General features: G+C 46.2%; 1 protein-coding gene across 5 annotated transcripts in view; it reads right to left on the reverse strand.

Annotated features, from left to right (window-relative positions):
- Positions 1-16,720, reverse strand: part of Rhoq (ras homolog family member Q) — a 38,804-nt gene extending 22,084 nt beyond the window's left edge. For 2 of the 5 annotated variants that reach the window (XM_008823062.3, XM_017795586.2), the window contains exons 1-2: positions 16,408-16,720; positions 15,780-15,838 (exon numbers count right to left, since the gene is read on the reverse strand). In XM_008823062.3, the coding sequence (XP_008821284.1) occupies positions 15,780-15,838; positions 16,408-16,549 (201 nt within the window). In that variant the 5' untranslated portion in view covers positions 16,550-16,720. The remainder of the gene's footprint in view (positions 1-15,779; positions 15,839-16,407) is intronic. The other 3 variants (XM_017795588.2, XM_017795587.2, XM_029558622.1) reach the window with 2 other exon arrangements.
- Between the last annotated feature and the right edge of the window lie 6 nt (positions 16,721-16,726).

Genomic DNA, 16,726 nt, shown 5'->3' on the forward strand with positions numbered 1-16,726 from the left:
AGGAATGGATACTACTGCTGACTTGACATGGTCATCGTTGTGATTAAAGGGAACAAATGGGTCCAAAGAAGACCTCAAATGCAAGCACAGATTGATGACAGAAAACAAAGGTGCTATGTACCCTGGGAAATAAGAGGACAGGAAATTCACCCACTCTTGAGGACTTACATGAGGAAAAAAATATCACTGGAAGTGACTATGTCACCTCCCCTCATAGTACCAATCTTCAGACATCACTAGCTCCTGCCTGTGTCCCTCAGAAAGTCCAAACTCTTGAGCAGATGTCACAGACATGCCATAACTGACATCGAGCTCCTCTGCCAACCTCAGCTTCAAAACTATCCTTGATGCTGCCCATTCTGACCTAAATGGACACAGCCTGTCCCCATGGCATGCCCACCCCGACTGCTCTTGTATACCTCCTGTGCTTGTCTCTTACCCTAGAACACTTGATTTCATCTGTGTCCCTCCCCATCCCCCAAACCCACATGCTCATGCCATCCTCTCACCTAGGAAACTGTCAAGGCCTACCCTGTTGCCAAAACAAGACGTACTCTTCGCAGCCTCCCGCCACCCTCAACACTGCACACAGAGTTCATGTTGGGAGGCTACCAGAGGGCACCTAGCCATGGGCAATATGGCTACCTTGACAAATAAATGACTAGAAATCTGTCTTTATTTGTCAAATGTACTGAAGGTTAGCTGAAGGGGACTGAGACACATAAATGCACCAAAATGTAATCAAGGTGACTCACTTCAACCAAAGAAAACTGTAACAATTTTGAGGCTTCCTGAAAAACATGGGAGCTGAAAAGTCATGGTCTATATACCCTGCACACAGTCTAGTATAACAGAAATTTCATAACTGGAACCCATTAGCATTCCAATTGCCATCAGAAAGATGCTGCACTTAATAGACACAGATTCTGGTCACCAGCAAGCCAGGTTCTCATGTGGAAGGAAAAGGCCATGTGGTTCCAGAACCCAGAGGGCACAAAATCTCCTTCAAGACATTCAATGACTTTTGCACCAAAGTCTGAGTGCCAAGCAAGCTTCTTACAAATTCATTTCTCCTAGTATCTTGAGGCAGGAGCTGAAAAGGAGCCACTGCTGTAACATATTTATGTTTCTAATTATAAAATGGGGAAGACTTCAGTTAAGATTCCAGCTGACTGAACACATACATTTATCTCTGATCTCTCCAAAGTCCTCTAAGATGTACAGTAATTTTTTAAAGGCATAAAGCCACATGGAAAAAAACAAATAGGAAAGGAGACAACAACAGCAACACGATTTTAGAAGCTAGAAGGAAAAAGGAACAAAATGAACTGGCTTAGCACACCCAGGGCAGCAGACCCTGGGCCAGCATGGATGGGGAGCCACGGAGTGGCCTAGCTGCACATCACCATGCCCCAAGGCTCTGAAGGTGTGAACTGCACCAGCACATTCTTCTGAATAGATATGGCACAAAGGGGAAGACATGGTTTCCTTTTCTACCATAACAAGCCATAACCCTTGCGAAAGGCAGAGTTCATGCTGAAAATTGAGTACCCCCACCTCAGCCTGCGTTTTCCACCTGCCTCCTAGGATACTGCAGCCCTGTATCAGCCCTTCAGGTAAGAGAACAGATTCTCTTTCTAGAGAATATGATCCCAGCCCAAGAGGAAAAATCTAAACCTATTGACCTCATAGAATTCCCAAAGGAAAAGGTTTAGAGATCACAGTATAACAGTGGTTCTCAACTGGGGGGAGGGGTGATGGGGTGGCATTGCTCTGAGGGAACATTTAGAAACAGTTGGAGACTAGGGGTGGCACTACACATCTTACAGTGTTCAAGACAGCCTCCTTCCCAACAAAGAAGACAGAGTCCAGGCCACATGAGCTGTACTTGTTGAGAAGCTCTGACTATAGGAAGACCTGAGTTAAACAGCCCACTCATGTTCTGTCTCCCACATGCTTGGGTGCCACTCTTGTAAGTACGGGTAAGCACCTGAGGAAATGCCAAATTAACTTTTTGAGAGGCAGGGATAAAAATGAAGAGACTACACAGGGAGATAAAAACTTCTAAAGAATGACAAAGATAGACAAAAAAAACAAAGAAAGCAAGGTTCATTCAAAGAAAAAAAAATATATATATATATAGAGAGAGCGCATTCAATGTCCAGAGACATTGGACTTGCTAGAAAAAGACTTTAATTAGCTAGTTTAATCATCCCCTAATGTATGCAGTAGTCCTCCCTGACCTGCAAGATATATATTCCCAGACTCTCAGTAGACACCTGAAATTGAGATTGTGCCAAACCCTACAAATACTATGTATTTTCCTGTATACATATATCTATGATAAAGTTTAATTTATAAATAATGCTTAAGAGACTAATAACTAATAATAAAATTGATCAATATACTATAATTTTAAAAACCTCAAAGGCATTATCATTAATATCCTAAGAGAAATTACAGAAAATATTCTGCCAAGGACCATCCAGAGACCAGGAAAAGTCCTTGAACATTAAAAATAGAATCACATTTAAACAAAATAAGGGTGTTCTAGTAAATAATAAAGTTGAAGAAATATTCCTAAAATAGAGCAAAATGGAGGCGGAGAGTGTGAAAATATAAGAAAACCAGAAGACATTCCAGGAACTCCAGCCTCTGAATCTAGGGTGACAGGAAGTGAAGAAATCACAGAAATGAAGCAAAAAGTTTCCCAGAACTGAAAGACACATATTTCTAGGATGCAAGGGTGTGGTAGCCAGCTGGACCCAACAGCTGATGCCCGTGATGTTTCAGGAGGGAACTTGTGCACTATGGGGTGTGTTACTGGGGAAAAGGCTGTCTCCCCAATGTTTCAAAGCCCCTAAATGTTTCCAAAGCCAAGTTCCTGGAGACATGTCAACTGGCATGAAGTTCTCAAACAGCAGAAACAGAAACTAGGTGAGAACAGAACAAGGCCTTTGAAATTCTGAGGGAAAAAAAATTTCAATCAATTTTCAAACTGTCAATCAAGTCTAAAAAAATACGTATTTCAAACCTATTAGGTGCCAAAAACTTGCCTCATATGAATTTTTACTCGGGAAACTCATATATAAATACATCCTCTATCAGAGTGAGGAACTAAAGAGAGAAGACAGGAAATCCTAAACACAGGGATTTGATTAAGGAATGGTGACCAGGAAAACCTCTAATGAAGATGAAGGGAAATCCCAGATACGCAGTGTGTGAGAGGCACTAGCTCACCTGGAGTGACTGGAGATGTTTCCAAAAAGAAAAGGTGGTCGACATAAGTGATAACATGGAAGGACAAACTGAAGGTGAAATGCTGAGACATGCAGTGGAAACTAACCAAAGGAAGTCAGAAGATCATCCCCAATTCAGTACACAGAGGACAAAGGAGGGGGAAATGGGCCTGTCACCCTGCCTGGCGCAACTCACACACTGGTCACACCAAACCTATCAAATACCGGGTAGATGGAAAGTGGCTAGTACCCTGGGAGAGCTAGAGCCTCCTCATTCATAGTGTGCTGTCAAGAGACTGTCACCAAAATGAGCAGCTGGGAATTGAGAGTGGATGTCTCAGGGGAGTGGGACATGTCTTTACTACAGGGGAAGCACAGCAATCTTTGGTTTCTTCCTAATAGGCCCTCTCAGAACTGCTGACTCTTAAACCATTTACATTATTGCTCTAGTAAAATAAGATGACTTTTTTTTTAATTGGGGAAGAACAGAATAAAGTAAATTTCTAAAATTATCCAACAGCCCTACTTAGAGCCAACCACGTTTACTAGTTTGATTATTCTGTTCAAATTTCCCCTTGCATATTATATATCTGCATATTTTTCAAAGTTGTAATCATTACCTCATATAGTTTTGATTCATGCCTTTTCACACTAAACACATCATTAGTTTTTTACACTGTTTTAAAACTTTGTGAGAGCACAGTGTTTAATGGCTGCTATCATTCTAATATGCGTTGTCCAGTGGTTTAATAATTGCCTTTTTAACGATGCATTGATGTGTTTATAATTTACCACTATTACAAGTTATGCTGTGAAGAATACTGTTTTATATAAATCTTTGTACTCTGTTTTCTTGGCACGAATTTGTAAAAATGGTCAGTTTGTACTCCCAACATACAGGTGTGCCTAATCTTTTGACATAGTGGCACAGCACAGTCATCTACAAAGTTACACTCAAGAAATGTGCAATCAAATTACAAAATAAAAAAACAAAAACTCTCGCACACACAAAAATCTCAGAACATGTTAAAGAACTTTATCATTCTGTGCTGGGCTTGCATTCACAGCTCTCCTGGGGTGTGTGCAGCCCTACTGGACATGACAGGCAGAGTATTAACTTTCCTGTCTCTTGGGTATCAATTTTTCCTATTTTACCTAATTTGATTTTTAAAAGGTTTTATTTGCATATCTTTGTACATGTTTTAATTGGCTCCTTGCTTCTTCTTCTGTGGCCTATTGGTTTATGTCTTTTTGTCCGTTTTCCAGCCAAGGCCACATGCCCATTGGCAACTTCACCTAAGGCTCTTATCTCTTACTAGATAACATGAAACAGACCCATGGACCTGAGGATACATGATTGTCTCCAATGAAACCATTTCTGAGTTGAGGTAGCTCTAGAGACTCTGCCTAACTGGGAGGACATCTTCATTTTCTACTTGTATTGTGGCCAGCTGCATACATCTCTTGCCAAATGGATTCTATGAAACACTCCTAGACTGGGCAAACCCCATCAGATAGGTATTCATGTTCCTTACCTCATCTGTGTTTCACATACTCACACATTTGATGGATAAAGAAATTAAGAGTATGGATGAGGGTGGGAGAGACCACGAACAAGGGCACAAGAATACAAGGGGACAAGAACATTGGAAAGGAAGGGGAGAGTGGTCCCAGTCCTTCAGAGACACAGTACAACAGAGTTTTTCTTTCTGCCTCTAGCCCTGAACATGGTTCCCAAAGTGTGGAGGAGAATGGTCATGGAAGACTAAAAGAGAAAATTCAGCTAAAAAGCAATGGGATATTGATACTTTCATCAACACAGATGAATCTTGAAAACATTATCCAGACATAAATGCCCCAAATAGCAAATCCATGAAACAGAAGTAGATCAATGACTGCCAGGGGGTAGAAGGAAAGGGAAATAGGAAGTGACTGACAAAGGGTATGGAGTTTCTTTTGTAGGTAATAAAGATGTGTGATGAATTAATCTCAATTTTAAATATGAAAGGAAAAGAAACATATACATCACCAGTTTGACCTACCACAAATGTCCCTTGCCCACTTGTGTGGTTGCTGATACCTCTGTCACCCATGTGGCCACAAGAAACACACACGTGTCCCTGTCCAGGCCCACCTGAGCAATATGACCCTCCCACTGTCTCTAGCTCCACTTGTCACAGATGGCCACAATCCACTTGGGAGATACACCTGATATAAAGCAAGGTGAAGTCTAGACTGTGGGTCTAGACTCACTGGAGAACAGTTCATACCCACAGCCAGTATTTCATCCAAATGCGCCTGGCAGCCTTTCTGCTCATGAGCCCTGCAATGCATCCCATTGTGCTTACATGAGCAATGCATTAAAACCACCACCTATAAGCTGATTTTAATGCCTTCAATAATGTCTAGACAGGGCAAGAGCCTCTTCCAAATGAGAAAGTTGTTTATGAAAGAAAGTCAGTTCTTTCCATAATAATCTGATGAACAGGATCTCTGAGATCCAACACTCACCTAGTTCCTGTAGGGACCCCCAACTCATGTCAAGTGCTATGTGCCACATACAGTCTCCTCATAAGGGACTCAACAATCTTTACATGTTAAAAAAAAAAAAAAGATCTACATATGAATAAAGTCAAATGTCAGATTGTAACTCAGTTATTTACTTAGTTAAAATTCAAGAGGGATCAGTGTCAAGAGGGGAGAGGGCTACTAGGTGGCTCAGCCTCAGAATGGCCTTACTTTCTGAATGACCCCTGGATGAATACCTGAAGCTCCACCAGATGGACAAAGTCCCTGGTGGAGGAAGCAGAAATCCCTTCCCCTTCTCTGTTGTCTCCCTACATCCAGCACCATCCCTGGGTTTTCAGAACCAAGGAAGCCACTAGAAACAGCTTTGGGTAATAAGAGCGAGTCCCAACCCAGCTGGCCAGGGAGGATAGTCTTTTGCAATTAAGCTGGAGCAGATGGAACTTTAATTGAACTGGAGAGTCAGAAGTAAATGCTCTCAGTGGTAGCTCTTAGAAGGGGCTACTTTGAGCCAACTCATTCATAATCCCAATCATTTAGCTATTTGAAGGATGGTATCTCTAGAATGGAAGAAGTTTTCTTAAAAAAAAAAAAAAAAGAAAAAGATAACATTTGAAAAGAAGGAAGCAGAAGAGCAGAGAAAGGACCTCAACTCACAGAACACGGGGTTGGCCAAGGAAGGAAGACCTACCACCAAGGTGGGTTTCTTTGCCTCCAGCCACTCCTCATGACCTGCCTGGGGAGGTTAATACCAGAAGCATGCCACGGTCCTCTACTGCTTTGGAACTAATGCAGCACAAAACCAAGGTGCCATCCTGCTTGGTCTCAGAGTGTGACACCACCAGAGTGCTAACCTCGGCTAAGGAGATCAGGGCAGATCTATCTAGCTACTTAATGTGCAGGAGAGAAAATGGCTTGGCATTTAGGCCTCATGAAGGAATACCTGTGGAGCTACTGTATGCACATACTCATGGAGTGTGACATCCTGTCTTCTCCTGTATCCACAGGCAGACTGGGAGGAGTCGAGGCATCCAGCAAATATGGATAGTCCCAACACATATTAAAAAGGAGGAAGGAGGCCAGGGGGATGTTGGGTAAGGCAGAAGGTTAAAAATCAAGTTAAGTCATGTTCCCTAAACTCTGGGAACAGTTTGTAAACTGAGTAGGGACAGGTGGCTTCCTGAGAAGAGCTAAGAGTATACAAACATTGTCTGAGTGGCTGTGACATTTTGGCCTGCATCAGAATCACTTGGTGAGCTTGAAATAACAGGTTTCTGGGAGCTTTTGATTTAGGAGATCAGGGATGAAGCCTAAGACTTGAGATGCTTAACAAGTTCCCAGGCAATTTATTTTGAGAACCATTCACTTGGTGAGCAGCCAGTACAGGTGGGAATCTAATCTGGTGCCTTCTCCACTGGGGAAGCCCTTCTTTGACTTAACTGTCATTTAGGAATTCAACCCCTAGAAGAGTAGACCACCCCCAGAAACAGGCTCAGAGTACTCTCCTTCCTTTTCAGGTCCTAGGCCAGATCTAGTGCTCAGGGAATGTTTGCTGGAATGTTCCCATCTAGACAAGACACCGCAGAAGCAGCCCAGGCTAGAGGATCTGGGAGCCTACAGACAAGATGGTGGGACTGTGGATGTCCCAGGGAGGCAAACTAGGGGTAGCGGGGGATGGCAGAGGAAGATAAGGGGTGTAATCAGCGAACAGTTAGATGAAAGAGACACACAATTTCTTTTCAGCACTGGAGACTGAACCCAGACCTTGCACGTTCTAGGCAAGCTCTTCACCACTGGCTACACACCCCAAGCCCCAGACACACATTTTTGAAGAGGCAGCTTGCCCTTAAATAAGAAAACTCTTAGAGGGAAAAAAGAGACCAGAGTGGCTTCTGTGGGGCAGTTCCCAAACAGCAAACTGGCTTCAGGTCAAGGCAAGTGGGCAGAACAGGGCACAGGAAGCAGAAAGGGGCAGGAAAAGGCACTACCCCTCAGGTCTATGGAAGTCCACTAACCGTTCAACATAGAACATGAGGCACATGGCACCAAGCTTCTTCCATTCGCTCATCAACAGTGTGGCACAAGCACTACCACAGGCATGCCCCTTTTAAGGAAACACAGTGGTTTATGGGCAACTTGATAAAATAGTCTCAAGCTCATAGGGACAACAGCATTCACAGGAGCTATTTTAGCACCAGCCCCTCTGTATCCACCTATAGAACCATTCTCCAACTCTTCTGTCTAGAAAAGCAAATGTACTTTTGTATGAAATAGTCAATGATGTCCTACAAGTAGGCATTAGCTCTGGGCAAGCTGATTAGTGTCAGCTAACACAAGAGCCCAGGTCTTGGGAGTCTGGAGACCTGCCCTGGAAACTTGGCTTTGACCTTCACCAGCTGCACGGCCTAGAGAAAGTCACTTAACCCTCTTGACCCTGCAAAGTGAGGCAAACATTGCCAGCCTCCATGAGTGGCAGCGCAGGTGACAGAACCCAGAGAGGCCACTTGCTTTGCACTCTGGGAAAACACCATTCGAGGCAGAGTGAGTTGCTCTTGAGCCCCCAAGACTACCCTGTGGAGGCCTGGGAAAGCAGCTGGCTCACTTCTCTGGCCAGTCACTACAAAAGAAACAGCAACAATAATAGAGGCCCCCTCCTCCACTTACTTTTCTATTAAAATCAACAAGCAACACAGCAGCAGATTAATATCGCTCTAATTACTAAGTTGTCAGTCACAGGGAAGAACTCCATAATTTAGTTATCAAGCCTACTCCTCATTTGACAGTGATAATAGGGACCCTGGGCTCATGAAAACACAGTGGGACACCTCCCATGCCTGTCCTCCCCACACTGCTCCCTGCCAGGATGTGAGATCTCACACATTCTGCCTACATGACCTCATTTAGTGCCATACTTCCCAAACACTGACTTGGTGGCACAGAGAAAGGAGATGCTGTGCTCAGCACATCTTTAGTGGGGCAAGGGGCATGGGTGAGTAATTGGAAGGAACAAATGAACACGAAGCTGTCCCAGGCCCTAGCTGGTCACCCCAAGGGGTGAGGAAATCCCTTGTCTGGGAGCTGGGAAGCTCATACTTAACCCAACAACCCTACAAGGAGGCACTGTCTTAATCCTGTTGTATATATAAGGACACTAGCAGGAGGGAGGTCAGACCCCTTGGTGGGAAGTAGCAGAACCAGGCCTGGACTTCATACCCCAAGAAGGCCTGCACTAGCCAGTATCTTCCTGTCTCCTTTCCCTGCAGCCCTGTATCCTCCAAGCAGCTCCCCTCTCCCTGTGTAGGATCTTGCAGTACTTGATGTCACTGAACTCCTGCCCCCGAGTTGTATAATGGGCCCTCTGGGGTCTCATCACTTTCTTCTCCAGCAGAAGGCTGGAACATAGAGCATGCACCAAATTGACACCACCAGAACAAGGTGGTGTGGCACTCCTCAGGCTGGTGGAGCAACCACATAGGTAAACTCTAATCTTTACAGCCACCCTGCAAAGTGGAAACTGTCTTCTGTTTCACACAGAAGGAAGGAGGCTTGTGGGAGGTGCTGGCTGGCCAATGGTCTCAGTCATACAGAGGTACAGACAAGATTCGGTGTTCATCTACAAAATCCAAAACCCGTCTTCCCACTGTCAAGCTACCCTCTGTTCAGAGACCATGGGGAAGAAATGTCAAAAAAGATGCAAAAGCCTGAGCCTGGTAACCAAACCTGGTGACCTTGTGCAGAGACAAAACTGGTAGCTTGATGCACCATCCACTTGTCTGCTACCACTCACCTGCCCCTATAGACATCTACTGTGCCAGCAAAAGCTGTTCTGAGAGGCATTGTGCCTGGTGCTCTTAATTAATCATTGGTCAGCCTTTACTAGGACAAGTGGACAGCCCAATGAAAATGGACTTATTTTTAAGACATATTCGTTGTAAGCCTAGCACTAGGCACTGGGCTAGGCGCTGGGATGTGGTAGAGAAAGGCACAGTGCCCTGTCCTCCTGGAGTTCTGAGACAGCAAGAACCATCCCTGGAGGCAATAGCAGGCAGTGATCACAGATCACTGGGAAGAGTGGAGGACTGGGACAGCAAGCTGCCCTTCCACCTGCAGGCCTCCCAGCAGCTGTGCCAGGCACCGAAAGAGGAACAGTAAAATGCTGAGAGCAAAGAAAGCCACTCCCTGACTAGAGCAGGCCAAATTAGGGCAAACCAAACCCCGAGGGGAGTAAAAGGAAATTCAGCCTATCACAGTCATAAATTTTAGTTTAAAAAAAAAATTTCATTTGTAGTCTTTTGCTTAGTCTTTCTGCAAGTACCTCTTGTTCCTCCTTGCAACTCCACTACAGTGTTTGAGGCCTCTGGGTAGTACCCACTGCTGCCAATGTACATGTCCCTGCCAGAAACTGATACCCCCATGGAGCGCTGTTTTATCATGAGATCTCATCTCCCCAGACCCCAAATTCTACAACGAAAGCATAACCACAAAAGTCCAATTCTTGAGAAGGCTTCTGACCTGGAGGTTTAAAATAATGAATGATGCTTCACACCTTTTCCTATCATGGCCCAAGCTGGCACATAGCCTAGTAGTACAGTGCTTGCCTAACATGCATGAAGTCTTGAGTTCAATCACCAGAACTGCATCAAAAAATAAAATAAAGCTTTGCCTATTACAGCACAATGGCACACAGTATTACATACTTAGCACCCCACGACCACCACCCCGCTGAGGCTCTCTACTTCACCAGCTCCTCAGAGCTGACAGAGCAGTATTTTGGCATGGCTGGCACACTGGATAGGAAGATTTGCTTTAAAGACTGAAAATGTCACTAGACCTCAGGAAAATCATGATGAAGGTGGGGAAGCCAGATGGCTCAAAGGGCCTAGAAAGGTTAGGGCACAACTGAGGCACAATCCAAGGCTCAATAGATCCGGGGGGCACTGCCCCCACCAGAAGGTCCCTGCCTGCTGACCCATGGTCTGAACTGGCACATCCCAAACCTCCAAGTTTCAAGCAGGGAAACATGGGGCATTCTGAACAGCAATGGCTCGGAAGCGGACAGAACCAATGCACCTTCTCAACACGGAAGAGGAAACGAGCATGCTTGTGTGATGCAGTGCAGCCTGGAGGTATAAATAGCTTCTACAAAGGTTAGCAAAATGCACAGATGAGAAATCTACGGTAGGTTACTAAGGGAAACCAGGATGCTCAGTGCCACATGTCACCTGTTGCAGCTCACATCTGAAAGAAGCCTGGTGCCCCTCTTACACTCTATTCCCTGGGCCCTCAGGGATAGAATGTGAGGCTGCGGGGCCCAGAGCCTGGTGCTGTGAATGGTTATTTCATACACCTACTTGTAGAATACAGACTGACTTTAAAGCAGAAAACCTTTTTCAGGCTCACATCTCTTTCCTACCAGCTCACTCACTCTTCATTCCTCTCTGGGAAAAGTCTACCTGGAAGGGTGTTGTGAGCAAGTCCTGCTGAAAGACGGGAGGAGCTTCATGAATTGGCAGTACCCTCCTCCTTTCCTCTCCCCCTTCCCATTATGCTGGGCCCTTGGGTGCTGCCCCATGAAATGCAGGCGGGGCCTGCTGTCTGCTGCCTGCCTCTGGTGGAGATTCCCTTTGTTAGAGAAAGTGCCTCCCTGGGCACCCGGAGAGCTCCCTGGGCAACCACAGCTGCTGGGTTATGTCAAGTGTGAAGCAAATCTCACTTGTCATTGAAAAGCTACCCCAGGGGATACCAGAGTAAAGATATTTATAACTCTCTCGTGTATGCAACCAGGAACTTAGATGTTTAAAGTTACCAGACATAGCAACAGCATGCCTAAAGCATACACATGAACTTGTATATACTGAGACAGTGGTTAAATCTAGAACTCCAGGGATCCCAAACTCATCCCAACATATATCTTCCTGAGTGTAGGCATTCTGGGACGTGGGATAAACTGGGTTTCAGTATTTCCCTTTTCAGGGCCAAGGATTAAGAGATCAGCCTGGACCCCTCCACTAGAGCACAGCTTGCTATGCAGCTCCCTGCTGGCTTGTCTGGACAGAGGGAGAGCTAGTCACACTTTTCACTCCAAACAGCACACAGGCAGTCAGACAATCCCAGCTCTCAACTCCCTCCCAGAGCAGGCAACAGAGCTAGTGCAGCACCTGCACCGAAGTCCCCAAAGCCAGGCAGGAAAGGAGAACCTCCAGAGACCTAGGCAGAAAGCCAGACCTCCCTAAGAGGCCCCCAGAGAAGAGGAAGCCGCCTGTGTCAACTTCCACTCCAAAATGCTTGGCAGCCAAAATGTCACACTGTCCTTGGACCACCCAGAGACTTAGACAAGAAAGGGGGGCTTCCCTTTAGCAGCAATCCTCATGAGTGAATCAAGACACTGAAGGACGCCCTAGGCAAAGCATTCGATGGGGACTGATGTCCCCCACACTCTTGTTCATTTCTTTCTTTCTCTCTCTCTCTCTCTCTCTCTCTCTTTCTCTGTTAACAGCAGCAAAGGTCAAATGGACAGTAGCCTACTCAGGAAGACAAAAGGTCATCTACTCCAATCTTCCCTTGACCGGCAGATTCCTCATATACAAACTTGGCAAATGATGCATGTCGCTTTGGATTTGACTGAGGTCATCAAGAAGGCCAAGAGTAAGCAAGTAGACTAGAAGTGCCAAACTCAGAGAGGCAGTGCTGCTGCTATCTAAATAGGTATGCCAAGTGCCCACATGCATGAGTGAATATTTTGGAGAGAAAGCACGATGATCTTCCTCCTCATCCTATCTTCTCTAGAAAAAGAACACAGATGAAGAGATAGCTCAGCGGTTAAAAGCACTGACTGCTTCTGCAGAGGACCCAGGTTCAATTCCCAACACCCACATGACAACTAACAATCATCCATAACTCCAGTTCCAGGGGATCTGATGCCCTCTTCTGACCTCCATGGGCACTGCATGACATGGGTGCACTTACACACGTAGGCAATATGCTCACACACATAAAATAAAAAATAATTTTAAAAAAGAGAAAAAGAACCAATTGAAGCCACGCACATCCCTTGCTTTTCAAGTTCTACACAGAACTCTATAAACTATTTCTCTGACTCCACACCTCTGCCAGTGACTCTAGGGTTTGGCCTTTCTAGAAGAATCTATCAATTCCAGGCATGATGCACTGCGACCTCCCATACCACCCCCCAGAGAAAAACCTGCTCATGTCAGAATACAGTAATTTCTTACAACGTCTTTCACATACATACCTTATCCAAAGAACAGTGTCCCTGTCAGCTACTTTTCCAAAGGTTAATGACCTTAATATAGCCTGCAAATCTGTGGTGTAGATCCTAATTATCCCCATTTTTACTATTAAAAAGAAGGTAAATAACATAAACTCACATACCTATTAAAGCAAGGCAGAGATCTGAACCCCAAACATTTTGGTCCTGAAGCCCAAAGGCTTTCCTCCATTGACCATTTGGCTGAAATCCCTCTACTTATACCTATGTGTGTATGTAGGTACATGTATATACTTACCACTGTTATCATAAAAGGAATCTGCTACATATTCATAAAGGAATGGGTTCTTAATAACCAACACAGAAATCTATATAAAACACATGAACAAGCATTTGATCCAGACATTACTACAAGTGTTCTCACCAGCCATGTCATCCCTATCTTAAATGTTTTCTTTTGCACACCCAGAAGCTTAGCACAGTACTAAGTGTACAAGAGGTATGTAGCTTGGTATGATCACAGCTAAGTTTGCTTATGACTAATGAAACGAATTAGAACTAACTTTAACCCAAAATCAAGTCTTAGCTACTGGGAGAAATACTATGGGGGCCTAACAGCTGGGCCAACAGGGCAGGTATACCACTACTGAGTAAAGGCAGTAATATTCAATATTTTAATTTAAGTTCTCTAGGTATGCAGAGATGGCACACAACCCCTGATCACACAACCCCCCCTGCTGCTGTGCCCTGACCACCACCACCAAGATAATGGCTGTAGAAACCCCAGGAACTATGAGCAAGCAAACAATCTGACCAACTTGGGGGCATCTCAGCACCCCAATACCTCAAATTGGAGTGGAGCGGCACAGATTCAGACCCAGGTCTTAAGCTCAGCAGCAACCCTTTGTAAGCTGTGTGACCTTAGATATAAATAGATAAGATGTGCATGGGGTTGCCTGGTCTCTGATATGTAGAAAGCAAATATTAACTGCCTCTATGTATGAACACAATAGTTCTGAAGTGCTCTGTTGAAGAGGGTGCATGATTAAAAAATGATCATTGTGACAAGTAAAGTAGATAACAATAGTCTGAAAAGTTAAAATTAGAGACCGTTTTTTAAAACCTCCCTATTTTTAACTAAAAATATCAATCTCTTATCTAGGAATGGCACCACTTAAAAGTTGGTTGAGGGGCTGAAGGGATGGCTCAGCAGTTAAGAACACTGACTGCTCTTGCAGAAGACCCACAAGGTGGCTAAAAACCATCTGTAACTCAAGCTCCAGGAGATCTGACGCCCTCTTCTGGCCTCCGTGGGCACTGCATGACAAAGGTGCACTTACATACATGCAGACATAACACTCATACACATTTTTAAAAAATTAAGTTTTTAAAAAAGCCGATGATATTTGATTGTTCCACTTCTTGCCCTTCATATCTGAGGAAGGTAAAGAATAACCAAAAGAGGCCCCAAAGCTGAGAACCAGAACTGGCTGCTCTGGCCTGGGCCACTGATAAAACAAAGTGACTTCTGGCCCTTTGCACTGCCAGCAGTCCTCCATCCTCAGACCTTCTTCTAACAGTTCAGAGATTGAGGCCACATTAAGGTGCCCCCAACAACAGGGTATTTTTGGAATCTAATATATCATCTAAGAGAGTATCATTCTGAAAGACAAATCAAGACAAGTGACAAAGAATAATCAAGACAAGTGACTCCCTTTACTGAGCACTAAGCGTTTGGCATACAGGATCTGCACAGGGGAGTGGTCTTTTTCACAAATAAAGAAACTCAATGACTGGACTTCCCCCCAAAGTCACTCTAAGCCCTTCAGTGGTTTACATGTCCTCAGAGACTCAAGTCTGAACAAAAGAGAGAAATTTCTTCCAGAGATTTCTGATCAAATCATAGAGCAATCTGGATTCTGTAAAACTTCATCACACACAATCACCTCAGCCCCTGAGGAAAGTGGGACTGGCAAGTCAGTAGAGCTGGGAAGGGAGAGAAGACTGAGAGAAGCCTTAATCCTTTAGGAGCACAGCCTGGCAAAGTCTGATTTGCAAACACTGGCCAGACAGAAGCTGCAGAGAGGTGTGCTTTTCTTTCTGCACAACAATCTCTCCAAAGAAAACACAAAGTCACCTGGCCCTCCAGAGGGGAAAAAAGCTCTTCCTCCAAGATCCAAGCTGAACTCTTAACCCTCCACCTCCCATGCCCCAGAGAGTAGCTGATGGTTGTTGTTTCTTTTCTTTTTCCCTGTAGTCCTCGGGTAACACCACAAATTACGTTTTCAGGGACTGGAGTCCCAGAGTGCAATGATGTTGTAATAAACATAACCAGGACCAAAAGCCTTCCCATCATGTTAGATGATGCCATTTCCCACCAATCAGGCTCCTCGGGCAGGCAGACCACTCACCAATGAGGGACTAGAGAGAGGCTGTGAGGGGGAGACCTGGTCATCTGCAACTAAAAATAAGAGAGCTTCACCATTGGCCACCGCCACTTTGCAACAGGAGTTGGGACCCACACACCAGGCGCCACACATGAGACCCGCACAGGCAAAAACTTTCCCATCCTAGGGGTTCATACTGGTGGGCTGCTCTGCTTTCGTTCGTTGTTTCTGGTTTCCCTAATTTGCTGACTTAAGAAAATAAAAAGCAGATTCAGAGGGAGCCCTGGAAGACACGCCCTCCCACCTAGACGCCTCAGTTTCCAAAGGCCCTTCATAATCACAGAATTGGGGAAAGGTGGGGGTAATTAACGGGAGCCGGGCAGAGGCCAAGACACTCACCTGTCCAGCTGTGTCATAGAGTCCCAGGAGGTACTGCTTGCCCCCCACGGTGACGCTGACTGCAAGGACAGAAGTGGGGGCGGGGAGAGAAGCTCACAATGACCTGCGATCAGAGGCAATTTCGCTCCCCACCAAGACCCTCTTTTCCCAGCCCAGTGGGAGTCATGTGGGTGCTCCCAGGGAGATAACCTTTTCCTTTGCGCCCAGTCCACTGCCAAGTGGCATGAGATCCGGGTGTAACGTGGCCCCTGGCTATCCACCCCCTTTTCCCAAGTCTCCCAAGCCACGTCTCCCCTGGTGTCCCCAAATGTTTACCCCACAGGGGCTTTGGACAGTAGAGGGAGGTGAGCCTGGGAAGGTCAAGGAGGGCGCTCAGGGGACGGGGAAGTGCGGGGGGTGGGGAGAAAGGGGTGGGAGAGGAGGTAGGGAGAGGAGGTAGGAAGAGGGGTGGGAGTTGCAGCCAGGGGTGGCTAGAGGCACAGGCTCGGGGGTGGGGCAGCCTGGCAGAGGGCGCAGCTGGGGTGGGGAGGGGAGCACGCTCAGGGGAGGCAGCCAGGGGGCTCCGCCAAAGTTGCTCCAAAGTTCCGGCCCGGGACCGGGCCCCTTAGTCAGCAGGACCGAAGCTTACCTGCGTAGTGGTCAAAGACGGTGGGCACGTACTCCTCTGGGAAGGCGTCGTTGGCATAGCTCATGAGCAGGCACGTCTTGCCCACCGCCCCGTCGCCGACCACCACGCACTTGAGCATCAGCGCGCCGGGCCCGTGAGCCATGCTGCGGCCGGCCGGCCTCCGGGCATGGTACCCCCGGAGCCCCCGCCCCGGCCCCGGGTTCAGCCCCAACCCGCCTGGGGGGTCCGCCGTCGTCGCCGCCGCTCGGCGCAGCAGGGCCGCCCGCCCGGCCCCATGCAGCGGATCCCCTCGAGGGAGGGGAAGGGGCAGCGGGCCCGG

The sequence above is a fragment of the Nannospalax galili genome, unplaced genomic scaffold (assembly GCF_000622305.1).
Source record: "Nannospalax galili isolate Female #2095 unplaced genomic scaffold, S.galili_v1.0 scaffold286, whole genome shotgun sequence".
Lineage (NCBI taxonomy): Eukaryota > Metazoa > Chordata > Mammalia > Rodentia > Spalacidae > Nannospalax > Nannospalax galili.